This window comes from Rhinatrema bivittatum, chromosome 3 (genome assembly GCF_901001135.1).
Source record: "Rhinatrema bivittatum chromosome 3, aRhiBiv1.1, whole genome shotgun sequence".
In the NCBI taxonomy this organism is placed as follows: domain Eukaryota; kingdom Metazoa; phylum Chordata; class Amphibia; order Gymnophiona; family Rhinatrematidae; genus Rhinatrema; species Rhinatrema bivittatum.
Window position 1 is genome coordinate 295,425,465 of NC_042617.1, and position 27,249 is coordinate 295,452,713.

At 44.6% G+C, this 27,249-nt stretch overlaps 1 protein-coding gene across 5 annotated transcripts in view; it reads right to left on the minus strand.

Moving 5' to 3' along the window:
• Positions 1–17,562: 17,562 nt before the first annotated feature.
• Positions 17,563–27,249, minus strand: part of LARP4 (La ribonucleoprotein domain family member 4) — a 182,159-nt gene continuing 172,472 nt past the window's right edge. For all 5 annotated transcript variants that reach the window (XM_029594991.1, XM_029594988.1, XM_029594986.1 and 2 more), the window contains one exon: positions 17,563–18,654. In XM_029594991.1, the coding sequence (XP_029450851.1) occupies positions 18,313–18,654 (342 nt within the window). In that variant the 3' untranslated portion in view covers positions 17,563–18,312. The remainder of the gene's footprint in view (positions 18,655–27,249) is intronic.

The following is a 27,249-nucleotide window of genomic DNA, read 5'->3' on the forward strand; positions in this document are numbered from 1 at the left end:
ACGGTGGTGGGGCTGCTTGGCAATAGTGATCATAATATGATCAAATTTGATTTAATGACTGGAAGAGGAACAGTGTGCAAATCCAAGGCTCTCGTGCTAAACTTTCAAAAGGGAAACTTTGATAAAATGAGAAAAATTGTTAGGAAAAAACTGAAAGGAGCAGCTACAAAAGTAAAAAATGTCCAAGAGGCGTGGTCATCGTTAAATACCATTCTAGACGCACAGTCCAGATGTATTCCACACATTAAGAAAGGTGGAAAGAAGGCAATACAACTTTCTCGCCCTCAACGCTACTAAAACGGAACTCATCCTTATTTCACCCCCTAACATTTCCCCCCACCCATCTTATGACCCCCCCACACACACACAACAATAATCCCTCCACTAACATCACCTTCCCGACCCATGTACGAAGCCTCGGCGTATCCATTGACTGTCACCTTAATTGCAAGAAATTCATCAATAACACCCTTAAAGATTGCTTCTACAAACTACACACCCTTAAAAGACTCAAACCACTCTTACATCTCAGTGACTTCCGTACTATATACAAGCACTCATCCTATCAAAATAGATTACTGCAACTCCTTGCTTTTAGGCCTGCCTAAAAACACCATACAGCCTTTACAACTCCTCCAAAATGCAGCTGCCCGAATACTCACCAACACCCACAAAAATTGATCACATAACCCCGGTACTCAAACATCTACATGGTTACCCGTAGCATCTAGAATTACCTTCAAAGCCCTCACTTTAATACACAAATCTCTTCACAACCAGAACATGAACTGGTACAAAGAACACCTCTCCTTTCACAACAGCAATAGACCCACTAGAAAACAATATCTAGCAACATTACACGCCCCATCACCTAGGCTTACTAAACTTCGCACCACAAGCGAAAGGGCCCTCTCCCTAGCAGGTCCTTTACTCTGGAATAAACTACCTACCTCCCTCCGCCAAGAAACCTGCCCAAAAATATTCAGGCAAAACCTGAAGACCTGGTTCTTCAAACACTCATACACCTAACATGCACACAGTCCCTAGCCCCCCCCCCCCCTCCAACTCATTACCTCCCTCCTCTTCCCTCACCCCCCCCCATCCTTTCCACCTCCTATCCACTTCACCTGACACTCTCCCATCTCCCCTACACCCCTTAAAGTGAAATTACCAGGACAGCATATTGTATATTGTACATAAGAACTTGTTATTCCCAAACACGTGTTTATATGCCGCCTACAAATGTTGATATCCTTCCTATTTACCAGAATTTCTTTGCCCCCCCCCCCCCCCCCCCGATTAGATGGATAACCTCTATCATGCATACCACTTAGTTAATTATTTATTGTATATTCTACTCTGTTAATTGTATGTTTTTAATGATCCTTGTATATTCTACACTGTTAATTGTATGTTTTGTTTGGGTTTTTTTTTTTTTTTTTAATGTTCCTTATATAATTATATGATAATTGTAAAGCCTGTTGCTCAGTTCTGTTCTCTGTAAACCAACGAGATGTTCCCAACGTTCGTCGGTATATAAAAGCTATTAAATAAATAAATAAATAAATAAAACGATTACCGGCATGGTTAAAAGGGGAGGTGAAAGAAGCTATTTTAGCCAAAGATCTTCATTCAAAAATTGGAAGAAGGATCCAACAGAAGAAAAATAGGATAAAGCATAAACATTGGCAAGTTAATGTAAGACATTGATAAGACAAGCTAAGAGAGAATTTGAAAAGAATTTGGCTGTAGAGGCAAAAACTTACAGTAAAAACTTTTAAAATATATCTGAAGCAGAAAGCCTGTGAGGGAGTCAGTTGGACCGTTAGATGATCGAGGGGTTAAAGGGGGCACTTAGAGAAGATAAGGCTATCACGGAAAGATTAAATGATTTCTTTGCTTCAGTGTTTACTGAAGAGGATGTTGGGGAGGTACCCGTAATGGAAAAGGTTTCATGGGTAATGATTCAGATGGACTGAATCAAATCACGGTGAACCTAGAAAATGTGGTAGGCCTGATTGACAAACTGAAGAGTAGTAATCAGCCGGACCGAATGGTATACACCCCAGAGTCTGAAGGAACTAAAAAATGAAATTTCAGACCTATTAGTAAAAATTTGTAATTTATCATTAAAATCATCCATTGTACCTGAAGACTGGAGGATAGCAAATGTAACCCCAATATTTAAAAAGGTCTCCAGGGGCAATCCAGGAAACTACAGACCGGTTAGCCTGACTTCAGTAACAGGAAAAATAGTGGAAAATATTCTAAACATCAAAATCACAGAACATATAGAAAGACATGGTTTAATGGAACAAAGTCAGCATGGCTTTACCCAGGGCAAGTCTTGCCTCACAAATCTGCTTCACTTTTTTGAAGGAGTTAACATGTGGATAAAGGTGAACCGGTAGATATAGTATACTTGGATTTTCAGAAGGCGTTTGACAAAGTTCCTCATGAGAGGCTTCTAGGAAAAGTAAAAAGTCATGGGATAGGGTGGTGATGTCCTTTCGTGGATTGCAAACTGGCTAAAAGACAGGAAACAGAGAGTAGGATTAAATGGACAATTTTCTCAGTGGAAGGGAGTGGACAGTGGAGTGCCTCAGGGATCTGTATTGGGACCCTTACTTTTCAATATTTTTATAAATGATCTGGAAAGAAATACGACAAGTGAGATAATCAAATTTGCAGATGACACAAAATTGTTCAGAGTAGTTAAATCACAAGCAGATTGTGATAAATTGTAGGAAGACCTTGTGAGACTAGAAAACTGGGCATCCAAATGGCAGATGAAATTTAATGTGGATAAGTGCAAGGTGATGCATATAGGGAAAAATAACCCATGCTATAATTACACAATGTTGGGTTCCATATTAGGGGCTACAATCCAAGAAAGATATCTAGGTGTCATAGTGGATAACACATTGAAATCGTCGGTTCAGTGTGCTGCGGCAGTCAAAAAAGCAAACAGAATATTGGGAATTATTAGAAAGGGAATGGTGAATAAAACAGAAAATGTCATAATGCCTCTGTATCGCTCCATGGTGAGACCGCACCTTGAATACTGTGTACAATTCTGGTCGCCGCATCTCAAAAAAGATATAATTGTGATGGAGAAGGTACAGAGAAGGGCTACCAAAATAAGGGGAATGGAACAACTCCCCTATGAGGAAAGAGGACTTTTCAGCTTGGAGAAGAGACGACTGAGGGGGGATATGATAGAGGTGTTTAAAATTATGAGAGGTCTAGAACGGGTAGATGTGAATCGGTTATTTACTCTTTTGGATAGTAGAAAGACTAGGGGGCACTCCATGAAGTTAGCATGGGGCACATTTAAAACTAATCGGAGAAAGTTCTTTTTTACTCAACCCACAATTAAACTCTGGAATTTCTTGCCAGAGGATATGGTTAGTGCAGTTAGTATAGCTGTGTTTAAAAAAGGATTGGATAAGTTCTTGGAGGAGAAGTCATTCACCTAGAGAATAGCCACTGCCATTAGCAATGGTAACATGGAATAGACAGTTTTTGGGTACTTGCCAGGTTCTTATGGCCTGGATTGGCCACTGTTGGAAACAAGATGCTGGACTTGATGGACCCTTGGTCTGACCCAGTATGGCATTTTATTATGTTCTTATATCGGCACCGATGATTGGATCGGTGGCGAGGGACATAGAGGCATCAATGGCTGAGGCATAACTCCAGATGGAGGAATGCGGAACGGTGTTTCTCCTCCCGATGTTGTCAGTGGGGAGGGCATCGGAGCCATCGGAGACCTAGGATCCATTGATGGAAAAGAGGCCATTAGGGCTTCCATCGTGGATAGCAGCGGTGCCAGCGCTGCCGGAATCGGGTCGATGATCGGTTCCACAGTCTGTGCCGGTGTCAGAGGAACCTGAAGATGTTGCATTGCTTTGTCAATGGCCTGCTGAACCATCCGGTCAGTTCTTATCGGAGACCCGGAGCAAGTAGCCCCGGCTCCGGAAAAAAGAAGGAGGCAGCGGCATAGCCGGAGGGACCACTGTCAAAGGCAGAGTCGCAGCTCCTGATCCCCAATTGGGTGAGAGTTGCCTCGGAGACCCGGTCGCAGGAATGGTTGGTGCCTTTCCTGGACGGAGTTTCTTTGATAGCAGCTCAGACAATGGCGAGGTCAATGATTTCGCTCTCTCGAGGGTCCAAGTCTTACGGTGTCGATGTTTCTCCCTGCGATCACCTAGATCCTGATGGGGAGTAGAGGATGTCGATGGCCGAGAAGTCGTTGATGCTGGTCGGTCACCGGTCTGTGGTCGATGCTGGCGTAAAGTCGACTATGCTGGTTCGGACGTCTATGCAATGGACGGAGTCGGGGTTTGAGCACGGAAGAGAAGTTCCATCTTCTCCATTCTGGCCTTGCGATCCTTCGGTGTCATTAGGACACATTTGGTGCAGGTCAAGACATCGTGCTCGCGTCCTAAACACATTACACAGACTTTATGAGGGTCTGTGATAGACATGGTGCGGTTACAGTCCGGGCACCGACGAAACCCTGGTGCCATGGAAAAAAAAAGTTAGCCGCGGTATGGTTGACGGCTAGTAGGCCGTAAAGGCCAAACTAGACGGTAATCGACGGGAAACGGGTAAAAACTTACTGGAGTTCCGTGGTCTAATAAAAGGTAGAGGAAGGACCCCTGTGGGGCAATTTAACTTTTAGTAATTCCGTGAGGAAAATTTGTGTCAGGAATCTCTTCAGAGCTCCTTTACCGCGAGGCTACTGCTACACGGAAAAAAGAAGACTGAAGGGGGACCCCTGCTGGCTGCAGGGTTGGTGCCATGCTGGGCATGCCCAGTAGGGGCCAGTCAAAGTTCTGGAAACTTTGACAGAAGTTTTCCGTGATTGGGCTCCATCATGATGTCACCCATATGTGAGGACTACCATCTTCTTTGTCCTGTGAGAACACAACAAATAGCAGTAGCAGACTCTCCCAAACTTGTATGCACATAGCCGGTGGGACTCTGGACTGATCCTTGGAACTACAGGAACAAAAATTATCGAAGGTAAGACCTAATTTTATTTTCTCTGTACGTACCGGATCAGTCCAGACTCCTGGGATGGGAACCAGAGAGGCCCGCTCTCAACATGCCTACCCCGAAATTCCCTCCGCGTGGATCTTGTACATCGAGTCTATAATGACACACAAAAGTATGCAATGACTTTCAAGTTGCTGCTCGGCAAATCTCGTGGTGAGATTTGATGACACTCCGCCCAGGAAGCTACCTGGGACCGAGTGGAATGTGCCTTGAACCCCACCGATAATGGCTTGCCAGACAGCAAGTAAGCGTAGTTAATGGTCTCTTTCAGCCACCGTGCAATCGTGTTCCTGGAGGCCATATTACCCCGCCGTGGCCTATTCCAAAGAACAAAGAGGTGATCCAAAGTCCTAAAAGCGTTAGTAACTTCCAGATAACGCAGAAGTGTCCTTTGAACATCCAATTTTTTCAAGTCCTGGGAAAGAAGATCCGACCGATCCAAATCGGAAAGTGAAGGAAGTTCCACGGACTGATTCAAATGAAAAGATGACACCACTTTCGGAAAAAACGATGGTACAGTTCGTAAACTAATCCCAGAATCAGAGATCCGCAAGAAAGGCTGCCGGCATGATAACGCCTGTAATTCAGAGACCTGACGAGCCAAGGAAATTGCTACTAAAAATATCACTTTCAACGTGAGATCTTTCACAGTCGCCCTCTTCAATGGTTCAAAAGGATGTGCACACAAAGCTTTAAAGACAACATTCAAATTCCAGGATGGACATGGAAGATGCACCGGTGGACACAAATGTCTGACCCCACGAAGAAATCGAGAAACATCAGGATGCGCCGCCAATGCCACCCCATCTATAGAACCATGCAAACAGCCCAGGGCTGCCACTTGTACCCGTAAGGAACTACAGGACAAGCCCTTAGACAAACTGTCCTGGAGGAAAGCTAGAACGTTGGAAACCGACGCCTGAGTGGAAACAATCCGACGTTGGACGCACCAGGACTCGAAAATCCTCCAAACACGTACGTAAGATAGGGATGTAGACACCTTGCGTGATCTCAGAAGAGTGGTCACGACCGCGTCTGAGTAACTTTTACCTTTTAGACGCCTCCTCTCAAATGCCATGCCACTAGACAAAAGCGATCCACCTGATCGAAACAAACGGTACCCTGATGAAAAAGGTTCGGAAGAAGCAGGAAGCGAAGTGGGCCATAGACTACCAGATTGAGTAGATCCCCAAACCACGGTCGATGGGACCATTCTGGAGCCACCAGGATCACATCGGACGGGTGAGTCTCTATGCGACGAAGCACCCTTCCAATCAGAGGCCAAGGTGGAAACACATACAGGAGAATAGTTGTCAGCCAGACCAACGCCAGAGCATCCATGCCCTCTGCCCCCGTGTCCCTGCGATGAGCAAAGAAGCAAGGAGCCTTGGATTTCTTGAAAGTCGCCATGAGATCCATGCACGGCGTGCCCCACCTGTTGCAGATGAGTTGATAAGCCCTGTCCGCTAGCGCTCACTCTCCGGGGTCGAGCTAATTTTGACTTAGAAAATCTGCGTGAACGTTGTCGATCCCTGCTATGTGGGACGCAGCTATGCTTGATAGGTGAAGTTCCGCCCACTGGATCAACAGCCGAGCTTCCAACACCACCAGCCAACTCTTGGTTCCGCCCTGCTGTTTGTAGGCTACTGTGGTCACATTGTCGGACAGCATTCTTACTGACTTCCTGTGAATGAGAGGAAGAAAGGCCTGCAGAGCTAGGCGAACTGCTGGTTCGCAATCTGGTTTCCAATCGATTGATCGACCACCGAGACTCCGCTGGGGACCAACGCCCCTGAACCGACTGTCGCAAACAAACGGCTCCCCAACCGGATAGGCTGGCATCCGTAGTGACCACCATCCATTCAGGCACTGTCAGTGGAAGACCATTGTACAGGTAGTTCGAACACAGCCATCACCCTAGACTGGAATGGGCGGGCTCCATCAAGGGCAGGGGAAGGTGGAACTGCTTGGAAATGGGACTCCAACAGGAAAGCAGGGCCGACTGTAAAGGCCGCATGTGCGCCAATGACCACGGGACCAGTTCCAGTGTAGAAGCCATGGAACCAATCACCTGTAAGTAATCCCAGACAGTCAGGACAGGTTGTTGAAGCAAAGATGATACCTGGCACTGCAGCTTGAGACCGCGATCCAAGGAAAGGTAAACTCTTCCTTGACGTGTGTCGAACAAAGCTCCAAAAACTCCAATGACTAGGATGGGACTAGGTGACTTTTGGCGAAGTTGGCCACCCAACCGAGAGACTTCAGTACCTGTAGCACCCGTTGGATTGCCGAGTGACACAGACTTTCGGACTTCACCCGAATCAGCCAATCGTCCAAGTATGGATGCACCAGCAAGCTTCCCGGCGAAGATAAGCTGCTACCACCACCATGATCTTGGTAAACGTTCTGGGAGCTGTTGCAAGACCGAAGGGTAGAGCTTGAAACTGGTAGTGGTTCCCTAGGACGAAAAATCTGATATTTCTGGTGGTTCTGTTGGATCCCTATGTGTAGGTACGCCTCTGTCAGGTCTAGAGAAGCCAAAAACTTTCCTGGGCGAACGAAAGCAATGACAGACCGTAACGTCTCCATGCGAAAACGGGGTATCCGCAGACATTAGTTGACTTGCTTGAGGTCGAGGATGGGTCGGAAGGAACCCTCCTTTTTTGGAACTACGAAGTATATGGAATAACGGCCCTTTTGCTATTCTGTGGAGGTACTGGAACGATCGCCCCCAGGCCTAGGAGACAATGCAAGGTGAGCCTGACCGCCTGCCGTTTTTCGGCATATCTGCACGGGGAAATTAGGAACCTTGGGCTGGGACGGCGTCCATTCTTTGTAAAACAGAGACAATCTGCCCCCTACCTTTGGTACCGAGGAAAGGACCGGCCTGACATCATTGCGCAGGCTTTCCCCCAGAAGATGGTTGGGAAACTCCAGGTCTACCAAAGCGCCGGCCACGAGAGGGCTGGGACCAAGACTGCTGGCACGGGACGAAAGGAAGAAACGTTGGGACGAGTTGGGCGAGACTTGCGAGCCCCTCGAAATCGAGATCACGCAGAGAAGGACCCCCCTGGATCGTGTCCTGTCCTCTGGCAGGATGAACCTTATTCTCGCCCAGCGACTGAATCATATCCACCAGATCCTTCCCAAAAAGAAGCTTCCCCTTAAAGGGCAAGGAACCTAAACGGGATTTGGATGCCCCATCTGCTGCCCAATTTCGCAACCACAACAGCCGGCGTGCCGAAACCATGGAGCAAGCGGAAGTGCGCAGAAGATCATGAAGGGCATCAGCACTATAGGCCACTACCACTTCGAGATGGCCCGTCTGTTTCGCTTCTCCTTCTGAAAGGCCCTCATTGGCTAACAATTGTTGCACCCAGCGAAACCCTGCTCTCAGGGCAAAATTACTACAGAGACTTCAAAAATCTTCTTAAGCTGCACTTCTAATTTCTGATCCTGAAGGTCCTTAAGACCTGTAAGCCCCCGTAACCGGAATGGTTGTCCGTTTCGTCACCGCTGAAACTGCAGAATCTACCTTCGGAACCCAAAGTATATCTAAAGCATCCTCTGGAAGAGGATATGGCTTATCCATAGCCTTTGAGACCTTCAACCCCAGATCTGGGGTATCCCATTCACAAAAAAGCAAATCCGTAGCTGAAAAATGAAAGGGAAAGGCTGTAGGACCACCACTCAGACCCAATAATACTGGGTCCATTGAGCCCAAACGAGACTTCTCCGGTGGTTCTGCAATCCCTAACTCCTCCATGATTGCCGGAATTAGTGGACCCAGTTTCTCCCTATGGAACAGGCGAGCCACCTTAGGATCGTCACCCTCAGTGACTTGACTCTGCCGTGTAGAGCCCCGAGCATGTTCGCCGATTCCTTCAACCCGCCATGGAGGAAGGGTAGTCTCCTCTGGATCCTCCAGATCTGTGGACTCTGAAGCCAAGTCCGATTCCTCCCGGGGTGGGATAGCCCATAATGGCCGTTGAGCCTGGGAAAATTTCCCAGGGTCCAGAGTCTGGTTCTGCCTTTTAGGTGGGGGAGGGGGTGCCTCGAATCCCCCTGACTTAGGAGCCTGTCTCTTTAAGGCCTTGCGAGCCTTAAAGGCTCGGTGCATGGCTAAAATGAAATCAGAGGAAAAAGGAAGAGAAATCATCAGAATCTGTGCCAACATCACCATCCAGTCCTCCCCCTGTAGCCACTGCCGGCGGGTCGAGCCTCGCAGCTGACTGCTGCGGGGAGAGGGGGGCGGAAAATCAGCATCCTCTCCCGCGATCGGAGCCACGATTGAGGCGGCCCCCAAAATGGTGGCTTTTCCCACGCTCACCGGCCCCGATCTGCGAGAGGAGGCAGGCAGTTCCCCTGCAGCTTACAAGAACCCCCCCCTGACTGGCCGCGATGTCCTTTCGTCTCCGGGGATGCAGGCAGAGTAAAGCCCATCCCGCGAGAAGCTCGCACGATCCGCCCCACACACGATTTCAGGCCGGACCGAGTGGCATCAGGTTGCCAGGTCGACACAAACTAAGGAAATAAAAGAAATACCCCCAAATGGATTGCCGCCGCAACAAGGGAAAAGAAACCGTGAAAGAAATCAAGCCTTTTTTTTTAAACAGAAAAAAGAATGCCGCCTGACCTGCTCCGCTGTCCACTTGATGGGTTCTGAAGTGGTGTGGTTGGGGTGAGTGATCCGGACTCTCCGGTATCACCCTAAGCTGGGCTGCCTCCAAGGCACAGTTAGGGCCCTCGACCCTTAGCCACAGCTGCCTGCAGAACCAGGGGGGGATGGTCCCCTTAGGACCTGCCAACCCCCTGGAAGGTGAAGACCGACAAGCGAGAGCTTGACTTACTTCAGTAAGTTTTGTTTTTTTGTTTTTTTTTAAATAGAAAGAACAATTCAAAATTAATAATAAAACAAAAACTATTTTTTTTTTTTTTTTAAATCAGACTGTAAGTGGAGCCCCCGGACCATCTGGCTGGAGACAGATTAATACTGACTGTGGGTGGCATCCTGGTATATAGGGCAGAGCCAGTCAAATCTTGCTTTGTCTCCATCTGCTGGTGCAGAGGCAAAACCCAGGAGTCTGGACTGATCCAGTACGTATAGGGAACTGCATGCTCATCCAGCTCACGCTTAAGCATTTTGTGCGCCTATGCAGGCCGCAAGGCGCATACAAAACCCATGCACCCGGCTTTACCAAAATTCTGCACCAAGTTGTGCGTGTATATACATGCGGCGTTATGCGTACCGTGTGTGTGCGCAGAGTCAGCATGCACATGTACCGACACTCCATGGTGGGCAATACAAGACGCACAAAAAAAAGCACGCAAAATGGCACTGCCAGCCTACCACGTGGTGTGCCTACTGAACCTAAAGCAGGGCCTGGCCCACCTGGAGGTCCACTCAACCTGCTCAGAATCCCACTGCCCCTTACCCCAACAGGATCTGGAATGACGTCGGTATGGCGGCACTGAGCAAGGAGACTGGAGGATATCTTACCAAAATTCCTCCAATGTCTCTGAATCTGTGAGGGGTACAGAAACAGTTTCTGGGTGCAGGGGGAGAGGGTTTTGGCCATCACTGCTATGCTTGGCTTCCTGCACCCGCTGCCTTTCAGCTGCGTCAACAGCAAAGTCCACGCCGGGAACTGTCTACCGGACCAAAGCACATCTGAGGGATCTTGGAAATCACCTCAGGAATTCTCAAATGGGGGAGGGACCTTTTAGGTATCACCACAGGAGAGCGGGGCTCAATCTTTCTCCAATTTAAAAATATAATTTCTTCTAAAGGGTACAGTGATCCCCATAGGGAAAGCACATCTACATCTGCTAGGAGACAGAAAGATACTGAAGGGCTGAGGTCACTGCAGGGGTGTATCTAGGGTAATGTCAGCTTTGAAACCTGACTTCTCCTCCATCTGCTAGCAGGGGAGTATATCACCCAGTGGTCCTGAGTACATCTGGCTACATGCTAGGAAATAGTATTTTAGGGCTTGTAATATTTGCAGTGCTGTTTCTTCTTAGGTAGTGTTGTTACTGTCTCGAACACCCCTCCTTCCCCCTTCCTCCCCAGTCTCATTTTCTCTCTGCACCACAGCCCATCCCAAACAGTGCTCCCCTCTCTCTCTCTCTCCACTTGTCCAGCCCTGCCACTCGTCTCTCTCTCTCCCCCTCCACAGTTCATCCTGCCAGTCTCTTTTTCTCCACCAATTCATCCCTACCAAGTCTCTGGCTCCCTCTCACTTCACCAGCCATTCCCTCCAGTTGCTCCAGATCCAGGCAGATCTAGCTATGTGGCTGCCTGTATTTACATTATATAAGTTACTGAAGATGAGTATATTCTTGCACATTCACTGCTGTGCTTTGCAATTATAAGTATTCAGTTTATTTCAGTAAGCACTTAAGTTTTATTTATTATGAATGAGCCTGATGTGCATATAATGACATTATAATAATAGCTTTGCTATGTATGGCATATAACTTCATATAAAAATTAAAGAGAAGCAGGTTGAAAAGGGTCCACACTTTCAAAAAAGGTTGGAAATCTCTGCTCTACATATTGGCTTCCTGGTTTTATACAAAATTTTGAAGGTATAGTCTTCATTTCAGATCTTCTGTATGCAATGTAACCAAAGAGACTAAAGACATCACCCTCTAACCAGGTGAAGTAAAGAAAAGGGTAATTAAAAGCTAGAAACCCTCTGCTAGCTGTTTGAGTATCCAATTTGGAAGCAGGTTACCCTATTTACAACCCTGAAGTCGTCTTTTTTTTTTTTGGGGGGGGGGGGGGCGGAATGTTCACACAGCAGCTTTCAGCTTCATATCTGTCCTGATTTTGGTAGCCTTTAAATAAAGGCCTCCTACAACATCTGACCTCTGAAAAATGTCCACCATGCACACCAGACCACTGTGAGAATTTTTCGATGAGAACTAAACACAATCCAAGAAACCCAGCACAATGATTTTTGTGTATCAGCTTTATTTGTCTAAATTCTGTGTGTTATTTTAGTATCCCATAGCACCTTGGCAATGTCAAAAAAAAAAATACTATACATATACATCTCATTTTAACATTTAAAGCATGGACCTACTTTACAACTTTTAGGCCACTCTGACAACAGTAATAAACCAGAATAGCAGACAAAAAAAAAACCTTGAACCCGGATCATATCGGTTTCAAAAGACACCCTATTTTAATATGACAAATAAAAGACGACTGCCAAGGAATATGATCATCGCCAGAGAGGATCTAATTGGTTAGAGCCATTTCTGCAACATTATAATATAGATGAATATATCTATTTATATAGATATATAAAGGAGCATGAGAGACAGAGAGAGACAAACGCACACAAGGATTGTTTAAGCAGGGGATGTAAGCCAAAACTTTTTGAAGCCAGCAAAGTGCATGTTACTGCAATCAATATGGTGTGTTTGTGCTTTATTTGGGAAAAATCTTTAAAAAGTCATCTTGCAAGAAAATTTGAAAAGTAGCATCTTCTCTCCCAACTGTAATATAAACAGAAAAGGGGTGAATGAGGAAGTAGCTACTGACCAGGGCAACTAATCAGAAAGCTCCATGAACCATAACTGCTACCCTCCAACTGGCTGCCAAGTTTGCTCGCACAAAATTAAGAAAATAAAAAGTTTCTCAACTGCCAAACCTCACAAGTTTAACGTTTTGGCGATTTATGTTTTACCCAAATAAAGTACCACTCGACTGCAGCACATTCACATGTGGTGGCAAGATCCACAGCACCCAAGAATAAAAACAGATACATAACACACACACAGCTGCTTGAAATGATTCTTAAACTGTACAGTTTCATTGCAGGTGCTGGTCCCTAAAATAACATTTATAGCTAGGTAAGGTTCCTTCGCAAGATGTCATTTCCAAAGTAAGGCTTTTTTTTTTTTTTTTTTTATAATACCGTCTTGTTTTCCCTTCTCTCTTGGTGTGATGAATACCTCCCCCCCCCCCAAAAAAAAAAACCAAACTATAAATAAAAAAACAAGATATCACTACACGTTAATTGCTTCCCTGTGGCTTCAGGAAAAAAAAATGGCTCAAATAATGCACAGGTGCACCACTCCCCCCTCCAAAAACCTAGCTAAAAAAAAAAAGTCTGAATTATGGTAATCACTTGTTATGCTTCAGCAAAATATTCACAAAACTTGAATGAATATAATGAACAAAAATGTTGAATGCATGTCTACCATAATCATTTAAAAAACCTTTTTGAAGTAAATCTCTCCTCCACTTTGTTCACCCTCCCCCCCCCCCTTCTCCACAGCAGCACCTACCTGCCATACTACAGTACCAAAGAAAATTGTATCCAAGACATCAGAACTCATAACCAAGTACAACGGTTGTAACTAGATTAAGGTTTTAACGTTTGTGTTAAAAAACAAGCGCCACATTATAGGCTACTGGTCAAGAGCTGCATGATTTGCCTGTTCTAGTAAATAGCACAGATTCATGCAGCAGATAAACCTGGCTCATGTATGGAAGAGAAACTAGATGATACATGCAGGACGGCTCACCAATGAGAGCTGAAAGGGAAGCAGGAAGAGGATTACAAGATTTTTCACAGCATCCATTCTATCCTAGGGGCAGACCAAAAGCTACCTCTGAGTTACACACTAAAGGCTGCCTTCAGAACACTTTTTTCAATCAAGTTTAGAACTGAGGTGCAGCTTTGCAGTTTAAAACAGATTTGTGTGGGGGAAGGGGGCCTCCCCCAAAGCCACCCTACAGCTTTACGAGGCTTCACAAGTTTATAAAAGTTATCAGAGTGGTATATAAAGCAAAGCGCTGGACTCTGAACCTTGTGGTGAAATTAGCTAAAGACACTGGCACAAACATTATGCAACTTACCAGTGGAACTGAATAGATGACAACTTGAAATCACACACAAGTCCAACAGTCCTGTCATAGATTTTACACTGCTTATGTTGATTGCCTACCCCCCCCCCCCCCCCCACCTTTCCAAATCATTTTCATCATCTCACACCAGAGATGAACAGTGACCCATCAGCTCTTGCACATTCAAAACAAAGTTGTTTTTTTTTTTTAATTTTACAGATTTGGTGGGGCACTTAAGTTACTGAATTATGGCTTAGCAACTAGTGTTTATAAAAATACAGAGTTGCCCAAATTAAGAGGCAGTTTGAGCAATGCCTAAAACATTGCCCTTTGTTATTTTCAGTCAGTAGGATTGGTGTTACTAACAGGCTGTATTTCTGCACTTGTTCAAGATTTCTTAAACTGAAAACAAATCCACACATGCAGTGGGGAGGGTTAGAACCAGGACTGGCTCAGCCTGTCCCCGACAAGGAACTTCCTGCATTAACACTACAGTAGGATTATAAAGTAACATACAGAAACCACAGTGAGTAAAAGGTTGACAAAGTTCAGACACATCTGAGTGTACAATGCTAATATTTGCCCTCCATAATCTAAAATAGATTTTCCCTGCAAGTCTAAAACGTATTCCAGGTGCTGCACACCTCAAGCCTCTCTCCCTCCCCAACATGCTGCACAAGGTTTGGAGAGTCATCAAGGATGCAACCAGATTTATTGGGCACGCACCCTAAATTACTTTTAAAAATATTCTCTTCCAGAGGAATATATAGCACACCACAGTGCTATAGATGGGTAGATGGCATTTCAACTCCACTGACTTTAGGAGTCCGTTCCTCTTTAAAAACATCCCAAAATCCAAAGGCAACTCTACAGGAAAAGGCTGAATGTAAAAAACAAGCTCAAGAGGGGAAATGTGCATGCTGGCAGTCAGTAAGCTCTAGATTGTGCTGCCTTTTGCTTGGGGGGGGGGGGGCAAGGCAAAGTTAACTGCACAAAACACTAACACAAGCTGCAAAAATGTTCATCTTTCTTTCTCTCAAGGTCTTTAAAAAGAACCGCTTGGTTACCCTAAGTGTAGTAAAGACCAAAAGTCACTTAAAAAATTTCACGAAGTAGAGAGAAGAAGGGGGGGGAACACAATCCTCAAGAGTCTGAGAAATGTTGTTAGGTGGTTTACTACTGAAAGGAGAATGACAAAGGCAGATGCGGGGGGGGGGGGGGGGGGGGGGGGGAGGGAAGGATAGAGAATGATTTCACAGGCCCTTCACTGCAGCAAAAGTAAAACTATACACACTTTAAACAAAAAAAGTCACCTTCCCTCCAACACAAACTTTTAATCACCTTATGTTACAGAAAGGATTTCTGGAAAGTCACAATGAAAAGAAAGAAAAAATACTACATTGATTAAAAAAAACAAAACTCTACACAATACAATTGTTAGATATACTCAAATACTAAGTTGACAGAATACAGTTAGATTTTGTACAAAAGCACTGTGCCACAATACACACTGCCTCATACAAGATGGAACATGCAACACAGGTCCAGAAGAGACCACCTTTATTAAAAAAAAAAAAAGTTCCTGCCATGGGACATTCAGAAATTTATTCATTTCCTGGGCTTTTTAAATTCTTTCTAGTTTGGTATGCTTCTGGTTTAGAAATCCTCCAAAATCATAGAACAAATAAATAAAGGAAAAAAAAATCCCTTACAAAGTTTTAAGGATTTTTATATACATTGCAGTTAGTAGTTCTTGCAAAAAAAAAGCAAAAAAACCAAAAAGCCAAACAAAATCCAGCTCAGGCAGTTACATAAGGGGTTGGGGGAATTCTCCAATATTTAAGTTTCTAATATTTATTCTTGCTTCTGAATCACACTACAGAACAGATTGGTTTGTTGCAGGCAGGACTGATCAAATAACAGTTTTAAATAGATTATGGTATTAACAGAAAAACAATGATCTAAAAACAAGCAATCCAGTTATATCTGAGGGACGGATAATCTGAATTACCTTTAGCTACATTACAAACATTTGCTCCTGTGATCTTTCATACTAACCATTCAACTGCAAATTTATACAACTCTGTAGGGCCTAATTAAGACAACTCTGTTCTGTGTCAAAAATGTTAGGTAAACTGACTCCCATCTGTGTAACCCAGTGGAATTATAAACAGCATGACTCTGACCTGCTCATGCCTACCTTTCTTTATGCTAAGCTCTAAAACATACATTGACAATTGGTTACTTTTTACGAAAAGCAAAATCAGTAATCCAATCACTCTCCAAAAATATATTAAACCTTCCTTGCTGCAAGCATGAGGTTGATTAAAAAACAAACAACCAAACAAAAACAAAACAGCATAGCTCAAAGCTGCCTTCTGAGGAAGAGATTATTAAAAGTAAAATGTTAAATTTTACAACATTAATTCATTCTAATTAGATTTGTAACAATTACTGACATTGACCCTCCAGTGAAATATATGCAGTCATTTCAAAAAGAAATATTTCAGTTCATCAGCATTTTGTACCTGGATTTCTAGATTTGTTTGACAGGTTTTAGCAATATTTAAACATAATGAAAAAAAAAAGTCACTTTTACACATCCCATTTTGGTTTTTAGATCAGTTGTATTGCCCATCTTCCCTCTCCAATTCTTAGCTGATCCTTCTCTTTCCAACTGCACTGCCAGGCCATTCTGCCTAGCATCTGGTGCTCTCAGAGCTGCCATCATGGCTTTCCCTATCTGGATACAGTGCAGAAGTACAAAATTACACCAAAAAGTCCATGCTCGGCAGCAGAAGCAGCATTTAGAGACGTTGTAGAGCATATCCTGGGCTGCAGGAGACAAGGAGAGCAAAAAGAGAAGAGGGGAGGGTTGGAAGGTCCAGCAGGGAGTTTAACCGAGGCAATAAAACACCAGCTAATTGTTTTTCAGGGTGGGAAGGGGGGGGGGGGGGGGAGAGGGAGGGGAAACATCAAAAGGCTAAAGCAAAATTAAAATGTCAGGTACAGCCTCCAAAATGTCAAACCCAGAAAGGAATTTTCAGAGACCCAAATACTGCAGTCTCCCTGTTACCTATGATTGGTCTGCTAGTCTCTTGGTGCAACATATTTTAAAATTATCCAACAGCTTTCAATGAAACAAGATGCCAAGACATTCAAGCTTCACCTTAAAATAGCCATATGTATGGGAGGGAAGCAAGAAGCTGGTGGACGGTGATGTCAGATCAACCAAATGCATCGAAGTTGGGGAGAGCACAGCCAGTGTCTGTTTCAGGAGACTAGATGACAATTCCCATCTACTGATTCATCTTGCAACCCCTCGAAAGACTGGGAACGCATCCTTCCTACTTTTTAGTTACATATAACTCACAGATCTTTTTTTTAACTGTTGCTATTTCATATATGAAAGTACACACATTCATGATGAAAGGCTGAGAAGGTGGTAAGGGGGAAAAAAATCCCAACTTAAAAATAATTAAGAAAAAAAAGATTTTTCCCAGCCTACTTCTTGTTAATGCTTCTAAACTCAACAATTTAGTATATCTTGGTGAACTGTACAATCTTATCTCCAGTAAAATCATAAGATAAAAATGATTTTAGCAACTATTAGTAAAGTCAGAAAAACTAGATTTCAAATTCTGAAACAGGCTATCAGTACATTTATGAGTTTTGTATTTTTCTCTTTTTTTTTTTTTTTCCATCAGTCATTGTTGCTGGTCTAAAGGTGCGAAACGACTGCCAAAATGTGCCCAGTCATCACCTCAGGCCCAGGACCCATCTCACCACGTTGAAATGGTAGTATACACACACACCATCTTGAGCAAAACCTTAAATATTAAAAAAAAACCCAAAAAACTGAATTCATTTCTCTTTACTACAAGACACCTTAATTTTTTTGCAAAAATATTCTCTTACCTTCCCCAACCTCTTGCTTGTCTAACAAGGGTCCCATAATTATATAAATTTTCAGCTAGTTCACAATTCCAGCCCCCATACACACACACAAAAAAAAAAAATTTCATTTTAGGCAGCAAACCTTTGCAACTTAAAACATTTAAATTTAAAAAAAGTTTACAAAAATTATAATATATATATATATTTATATGTGTGTATCTTCTCTCTGGACTGGAACTCCTCCAGCATAATTTTCAGAAACCATGTTTTTGAGATGAGTTTTTGGGGTAGTGGGGAGGGACCTTGCCCCCCTCCTCCTAAATTTCCCGTGCGCAGAAATCCCAGATTCAACGCGCATTGCTGCCAGGCAGTTTCTGGTACAGTTTCTTGTGGCAGCTGCTGCTCTTCAGTCCACAGTTCAGAGTATTAAATAAGACCAGGGTTGATCAGTTTGTTTTTTTGTGTGGTTTTTTTTTTTTTTTTTTTTACTTTGGTGACCGAGGTGCCAGGTTTTGCTCCTTGCCGATGATGATGCGCTGGCCGGCTCCCTGAGGTGAAGGCCTGTGCCCAAGCGGCCGCCTCTGTTCCCTGAATTTCCCTGCAATGCCTCGAGGGTTCCCATTGCCCCGAAAGCCAAAGGAGTCCTTGGCCCTAACTTCTATCTTCTCCTGGGGCTTGTCTTGGGGTCTTTCGGGGATGATGTTCTCTTCAGTTTTAGGGGGTGGGCTTACGTTGGGGCGCAGCTCTCTCAGCGGCTGGATGGGGGCAACAGTTGGCTCTTTGGGAGGCTTCTGGCAGACTTCAGCATAGCTCAGCTTTCGTGGTTCCTGGAGAAAGCATGTCAAGAAAGAAAAAACAAACAAACATGAGCTGTACGGCTATGAAGGTAAACTTGTGTATTAAAGAGGTCACCATTACAAGGAGATTGAAGGTCTCCAACTTGACAGCTGGAAACTACCAAAGCATCTCCCAATGGGGCTCCAAGCAGATCACCTGACCAGGTAGAAACAGGAAAGAGATAAAAGGTTGCATTAATATTTCCTGTGCTTTATGGCACACAGCACAGAGTTGCTTACCTGTAACAAGTGATCTCCGAGGACAGCAATATATCAGGCCTCACAAGTGGGTGACATCTGAATGAGCTCAGCCTGGAACTTTTATAACAAAATTCCCACAATTTTGACTGTCTCACTGGGCATGCTCAGCATGCCAATACAGCATATTGGGGGGGGGGGGGGGGGGGGCTTAATCTGATTCCTTAGTGGGCAGATTTTGTGAGGACCGCCATCCTGCTTGTTCTCAGAGAAAGCGGAATTGCTTACCTGTGTAAGAGGTGTTCTCCAAGGACACCACCTGTTATAAAGGTAAGCAACTCTGTCTGAAATCAAGCAGGATGGCAGTCCACACATGTGGAGGATCTCTAGCTACAGACTGCCCCAAATGAAAAAAGGAGAAACAAAACAACGCCAATTAGCACAACCACAACTACTTTTGTTAACAGGCCATTTCTTCTACATTTATCTTATGGAGGGGCAGCCTAGACCTAGGAAGGTATGAAGGGTTCTAAATCTCAAAGAGATTCAGCAGGACAGTAGCTAAACCTACTGTCACGTCAGGAGTCAATCCAAACAGTAGTACAATGTAAATGTGTGGAGAAAGCACTATGTCACAGCTTTGCAGGTCTCCTCCATGAAGACTGATTGTAGTCAACTGGATAAAGTCTGTTTGGAAACAGCAATCCCGTTTGTAGGTGTCAAAAGAAACAGAGTTCAGGTGGACTCTTTATGGACTTCAAGCCCCTCAAGGTAGAAAGCCAAGGCACTCCTGTAGTCCAAACTATGCAGTACTTGTTCACCTTGGTGGACATGTGGCCTGAGAAAAAAATGGTGTAAGGACAATGGAATTCAGACACCACCTTTGGCAGAAACTTAGGATGGTTGCACAGAGCTACTAGAGCCTGGAACAGAGACTGCATGCTGAAGTGACTGGCACCAAAAATACAACCTTCTAGGTCAGGTATTTCAGGTCACAGGAAACTTCAACAAAAGGTCTTTGCAACAAGTAGTACAGAGGATATGGAGGATATGCTTACAGCAGACCCTTACTCCAAAGTAAGGGCAAAGGCATCTGAAGCTAGCTTGCCTTGCTACAAAAGAGAAACTTTCCTATTCTGAAGAGATGCAAACGGATCTACCACGGGTGTGCCCTACTTGCAGAATATCTGATTTGCTACCCACCCATGCACTCTTCCCCTGCCCCCCCCCTTCCAATCCATGGACCATTTGTGGGGTTCCATGACCCGAATCAGTCTGTCTTCCAGGACATTCTCCTGAAATGCAGTTACATGGCTCTGAAGTCCATCCCCTGTGGCCCAGTACCACATCTGGCCAATGTCAAGAGGTACAATCCCTTGCCTTCCTGCTTGATGTACAACATTACAACCTGATTGTCCATCTGGACCAGGATCACTTTGAAGGCTTTCAAGGATCAGTTGGCCAACAGTTTACTGAATGCTTTTAGCTCCAATGTTTATCGGATGAAGCTTTTCCTAAGCGGAGTCCCTCTACATGGACTCCCCACCCTAGGCTGGCTGCATCTGCAGACTGGAGGAATTTGGAAGAGTATGCCTCTTATTAGACTGGAATTCTCACCACCAGGACAGAGTGATACGAAGGTGGTTCTGAAGATCTAGACTGACTTGAATAGACTATGATCTGAGGATCCATTGGGCTCTCCTCCTATGGAGACATCCCAAGGGAGTAATTTGGACTGTAGATGCCATGAGGTCCAACAACCTCAACATGTCCCTTACTGATGCCTGCTGACTCTTGTATCCTTTCTACTACAGATAACGTGATAAGCCTCTGTTTTAGAAGAAAATCTAGCAGCGCTTAGATAAACCAGTTGAGTTGATAGACTCAAATCGGATGGGGCAGTTGATGACTAACCCCAATAACCAACACCTGGATGGTCTTGCACAACAATTCTGTGGCACCCTCCTGAGATGTGCTCCTAGCAAGCCAAACATCCAGAAAGAGGAAGACAAGCACCCCCAGTTTGCAAAGATGTCACCAGGATAGCAAAGCATTTGGTAAAGACACATGGGACTGATGTTAAGCCAAAAGACAGCACGCAATACTGGAGTTGCCAGTCTCCCTAGTATAAAGCAGATACTTTCTGTGATAGGGATCAAGATTAAAAAGAGGATAAGATGCGCAGGGAAATAATCTTAAAAACATATCACTTTTCAGAAACTTGTTCAAATCCTTTAGATCTAGGATGGGATGGAGTTCTGTTTTTGTTTTTTCTTTTTGGAATCAGGAAGAACTTGCAGAAAAAGCCCTTCCCATTTTCCTCTAGTGGAACAGGCTCAACCACATGGGTGCCCAAGAGGAAGGAGAGCTTCTTCTGATGCAATTCATGATGCAAAAAATGCCCCCAAGTGGGGTCAGAAGGGCAATTTGAAGTGATACTTAAGATGTAATCCTTATCCTTTCCTTATGAAAGGATAAAGAGGACCCACATGTCTGAAGTTACACTGGGCCAAGAGTTTATTAAAACCTCAGTCTACCTGCAACAGGAAGATTCAGTGGCACAGTTACAGGACATGAGCTATACTCTGATCCAGTCAAAATCCTATCCAAGGTTTAGACTGGGATGACAGCTATGGTTTAGGGGCCCATAGTGCACAGGACTGAGGGGGCAGAGAACAGATCCTTGGAACCATGCTTGGATACCTCCCGACAAGAGTATGACGGGACTGGAATGGCTTGGAAAGCTGCTGTGTTGCACAATGTTCATAGATATGCAACACCACTTCCTTAACCATGTCTCTGAAAAGATTATCTTCAGCACACAGCACGTCAGCGATTCTTTCTTGTACCTCAGGTCAGAGCTCTGATGCCCACAGCCAGGCAAGTCTGCAAGCACCAATCCCCATTAGCAGAGACTCTTGATGTCTCAGAGGTTGACCAGACAATGTGTTTTTCACATTTCATTCCCTTTCTCACCAGTGGCTGAAGGTCATTGTGCTGCTTCTAAGAAAGCTGCTCGGCCACCTCCTGCATCTGTTTCAGCAAGTCCCACATGTACTGGCCTATAAAGAGCAAGTAGGAGGATATACAGGCATTGAGCATAACTCCCTGAAACATCTTTCTACCAAGGGTATCCAAGGTCCAGGAATCCTTCCTAGGGGACACTAAGGAATGGGTTCTAGTCCACTTAGCCCTCAAGAGTAGATTCAGTCAGCACAGTTTGGTGCAGTAGATGTCTTTTTTTGAATTTAGGAGCCTTCTGAACTGGATAAATCACACCTGCCTTCTTATTTATGGGAGCCAAAGAGGGTGTTTTCCTACATACTCCTCTGCACTTCCTAAATGATCTCATGAACTTGGACTGCTGCAGTTTTCTTAGGAAGTTCCACAAACTGGAAAATGTTCAGGATCTTGTTCCTACTTTCATTTTTCTTTAATAAAGGAAAATGAATGGCCTCCAGCAGTCTCTATACAAATTTGGCAAAGGAAAGCTCCTCCTCCGGAAAGGAGTTACTTCTCTCTCATGGAGGAAACAGGGGTTGAGGGGAGACTCAATGATTCCTCTTCTTCAGGAGTCATCTCCATATCTGTAGCTGTACCCCCAGGAATACTCTGAGTCACAACACAACTGGTTTATATATTTTATTTTTAATAGCTTTATAAATGATCTGAAAAGGGGATTGACTAGTGAGGTGACCAAGTTTGCAGATGACAATTTAGAGTTGTTAAATCACAAGCGGATTGTGGAATTGCAGAACCACCTTGAGAGACCTGGAAGACGGCATCCAAATGGTTATTGAATTTTAATGTGGACAAATACAAAGTGATGCAAGTAGGGAAAAGTAACCCATGTTGTAGTTACACAATGTTAGGTTCCATATTAGGAGTTACCACCCAGGAAAAAGATCTGGATGTCACAGTGGACAATACATTGAAATCATCAGCTCAGTGTACTGCAGCGGTCAAAAAAGCAAACAATGTTAGTAATTATTAGAAATGGAGAATTTCATAGTACTTCTATCACTCCATGGTGAGATTGCACCTTGTGCACAATTCTGATCGCTGCACTGGAAAAGGGCGACCAAAACGATAAAAGGGATGGAACAGCTCCCCTATGAGGAAAGGCTAAAGAGTTTAAGGCTGTTCAGCCAAGAGAAAAGACAACTAAGGGGGGGTGGGGGGGGATATGATAAAGCAAATGATTGATTCACAATCACCCTCTTTCAGATAATACAAGGACTAGGAGCGCTCCATGAAGTTATCAAGTAGCACATTTAAAAGAAATTGGAGAAAATTTGGTTTCACTCAATACGACAATTTATTACTAGAGGTTTTAAGACAGATAGCATAGCTGGGTTTCAAAAAGATTTGGACATGTTCCTGGAGGAGAAGTCCATAAAATATTAATCGAATTGACTTAGGGAATAGCCATTGCTTATTACTGGCTTTAGTAGCATGGGATTTATTTACTGTTTGGGTGCTTGTCAAGTACTTGTATTCTAGATTGGTCACTGTTGGAAACAGAATGCTGGGCTTGATGGACCCTAGGCCCTATCCACTACGACAACTTACGTTCTTATGGTTTGCCAGTGGTGAAAACTCAGATGTTGTCTATGCCACAGACAAAGCATCAAGAGAGGGGAGCACTTGTCTACAGGGGCCTGGAACCCGGGGAACTCCTGCACCTTGGGGAATATCTTCCTTCCCTGGATTAGAGATTATCACAAGTGCAGCTGTCAGATGCAATTCCCCTCTGGGAACCCGCACTGGTACAAGGACCTGAGCAACGACAGCTGCAAGGACCTGAGCCTGCATCAACCCCCGATGCCCTTGCTGTCAAAGCACCATGACTTTGCACTGCCTTATCCAAGGCCTGCTGGATCTTTCTGTCCAGCTCCTAAGATTGCAGATGCAAACACTGACTGCAAACTTTGAGGTGTATCCATGGCTAACACCTGGAACCTTGAACATGGATGCAATTCCTGCGACTGCATTAAGGGTGAGCTCTCCTCCCTCCAGGACTGCAACAAAACGTCCACACTCCTAGCCTACTGCTCCTGACGGAGATTGATGCCAATGCTGCTTTTCCTTTGCTCTATGCCCTGCATTGAAATGCCCCAATACCAGAATTAAAAACATGCAATCCGTCACCTTTATTGAGTGAAGGAGATGAGGGACAGCCTGTCTCCCTGTTTTTTTTCTGTGTTTGATGTTGAAAGAGTTCAAATGTCAATGTCAATGCATTGTCAGTATCCGGTGCACCTCCTGGGTCCAATGGCATCTCCTGTTGCAGATTCCAATGGGTCGGTGCCCAAAGTGCTTTTTCATCAGCTCCAGCCAGGACCCATGTCTCTTCAGAGTCATGGTCACACACCAGCGACATACCTGGATGTTATGCAAAGCCCCCAAAGCACAGAACACATCATAAAGATCCGTGATAGACATGTCCCTGTCACATAGGGGGCATCATTTAAAGCTGCTGGCTTGCTTATCCATGATGGATGAAAAATCAATGAAGCAAAATTGAATGATTTGATGACCACAAGCAGTCGATGCCCTTCAGTGTACCTGGTAACAGGACAAAAGGAAACTTAGCAAAACAACCAACAATCCTGACAGACATTAGAAGGGATAGAAAAACTGCAAGGCCCCGAGAGGAATTAATCTTAATTAATTTTAGGATGGAAAAATTCATGAACAGCAGGAGAGTAAGTAGCACTCACTGATGGGCTCTGTGGAAGAGAGACTCGAAGGGGCCCTACATGGATGCATGGAATGACAGCATCCTTAATATGCCCAGTGAGGCACAGATGGCTTTTACATAAAAGTTCCAGCTTGATCTCCATTGGATGATGTTACCCACTTGTGAGGACTACCATCCTGCTTGTGCTCAGAGAATGTCAACTTGGCTGGGGTCATCTGTAAATTAAGTGTAAAACTTATTATGGAGGGCTAGTCACAACGCTCAGTGCAGGAGCACAGGACACCAAGTTTGAATCTGTAGACTAAGAGGACCAGCAGAAGCAAGCATGCTGCCTTCACTGCAGAGGGAGGCTGGAAAGGTGATTACCACTGCTGCAGCAAACCTTCCAAGCAGGAGCAGTGCTTTAGAACCACCACCCTCCAAGCCCAGCAAGGTCATGTGCATCACCTGGGGTTGCCATCTGGGGTGGATGACCAATTAAGTTTGTATATCAAAACTCTTTACACTGTAGTGCAGCACTAAATAGCTGCAACTGTCCTAGAAAAAAAAATTAATTCTTTGCACGCCGAGGCCTGGAGATCATGTGCATGAGTTTTTGAGACCATGTAGGTCCCTTTGTCATATGTGCCTGCAAGGCTGAAGGAGGAAGTATTTATAGCTATATGCATTTACAAGGCAAGAGTTCTTCAGGTGACACCAAGCCATGACTTCAGGACCATCACTTCTGTTATTAAATTGTAAAAATTATCTATGGCCAACAGGAAAATTTAATGAGATACCCATCTACAGCAGGAACTTAAAAATTAAGTGATTTAAAAGAAATCTGATATATCATGCGGTATTTCAGAAGCACATAAGTTTAACAATTTGCATTGGTGTACCTTAAGTTGTAACATCTGCTCTGCAGCACTGGAGGCATCCATGACACAAGGGTCCAAAATTATCTACGCTATCAGTGATGTTACAACCACCACCACACTCACTGCACATATCAATCCCACTGCTCTGAAAGTAGCTGCTGCTCCACACTCAAGAATTTTGCAGGGGAACAGTTTACAAAACCTTTTATAAATAAAATGACGTAGCAGTATTTATTGAATGAGAAGTTAATTTTCACTGTCTGATGCATTTAGTTGAGACATGTTGAATGCACTATATAGCAGTGTTTCCCAATGTCAGACCTGCAGATGTGCCGCGAGACGAGCTAATTATGAAAAGTTGAGCCACCAGTCTTCATTGTTTCTTTATTTCCTGCCTGCAGAAAGTCCTCCTGCCAGCAGAGAGGGATCACAGAGCAGCACCTATCTACTCCTACTTCCCTCCTTCTCTCTCTCGCAGGACATGCTGGCCTTGGGCTGTTATTGCATGGGCAAGCCGACAGAGGAAGAAGAAACAGTAGCAGGTAAGTGCTGCTCAGAATTCTGCCAGCTCCAGGAAGGGAAGGGACAAGAAGAAGCAGCAACTGCTGAATGTGCCAGGAAGGGGGAGATATTAATGTGCCAAAGAGTGTTGGGGGGGGGGGGGGGGGGGGAGAGTGAAGGGAAGGTGATGCCAGAAGGGTGGAGGGAGAAGGAAAGTGGCGGTGGTGGTGGTAATGCCAGAAGGGTGGAGGGAGAAGGAAAGTGGCGGTGGTAATGCCAGAAGGGTGGAGGGAGAAGGAAAGAGGTGGTGGTGGTGGTAATGCCAGAAGGGTGGAGGGAGAAGGAAAGTGGTGGTGGTGGTAATGCCAGAAGGGTGGAATGAGGAGGAAGGCGGTGGTGGTGGTAATGCCAGAAGGGTGGAGGGAGAAGGAAAGTGGTGGTGGTGGTGGTGGTAATGCCAGAAGGGTGGAGGGAGAAGGAAAGTGGTGGTGGTGGTAATGCCAGAAGGGTGGAAGGAGGAGGAAGGCGGTGGTGGTAATGCCAGAAGGGTGGAGGGAAAGTGGGGAGGATGATGATGCCAGGGGGTGTGGAAGGAGAGGGAAAGGAATGAGGGTGGCTGGTAGGGGGGTGGGGAAAAGGGAAGGGAAGATAAGGTGATGATGGTGCCAGGGATGGGGAGAAAGGAAAGTGATAATACCAGGGAGGAAGGAAGAGGGAAAGTGATGATGCCAGAAGTGGGGGGAGAGGGAACAGAAGATGACAGTGTGCCTCGATGAAGTGAACCCTGTACAGATTATGCCACAACACAAAAAAGGTTAGGATTCACTGCTATACAAAATACACCTTTCTATTAATCTATTCCCATAACTAAACTTTTACAAGTGTAGTTTTACAAGATGAAAAGCGTATGTATATCAGCAATAAAACTTGCTGATAATCCTTGATACATACTCAATACATCAATTAAAAATCAGTAAATATTCAATGCATTTCACTAATACAAACAACTTCACTTACAGATTCTGTCACCAAACCTGTAATCTTATTACACAAGACACCTATGCAGGACAGGAACGAGCCACTGCAGTCAAAGCTAAAACATTTTAGAAAAACTAACATTAAATTAAAATAGATGGGCCATCCCAGTGACTGTGGCAGAGGAGGGACCTGGGTTCTATTCCCAAGTCATGTTTTCCGCTCTCCAGATCAAAACAGGGCTGAAGGATGCTGCAGGTGGGGAGGACAGGGGAATCTGATATTGCACAATGGTGACATGTAGTGGATGGATTTAGGGTCCATGATTTCAGCATTCTAGAAGTAGCC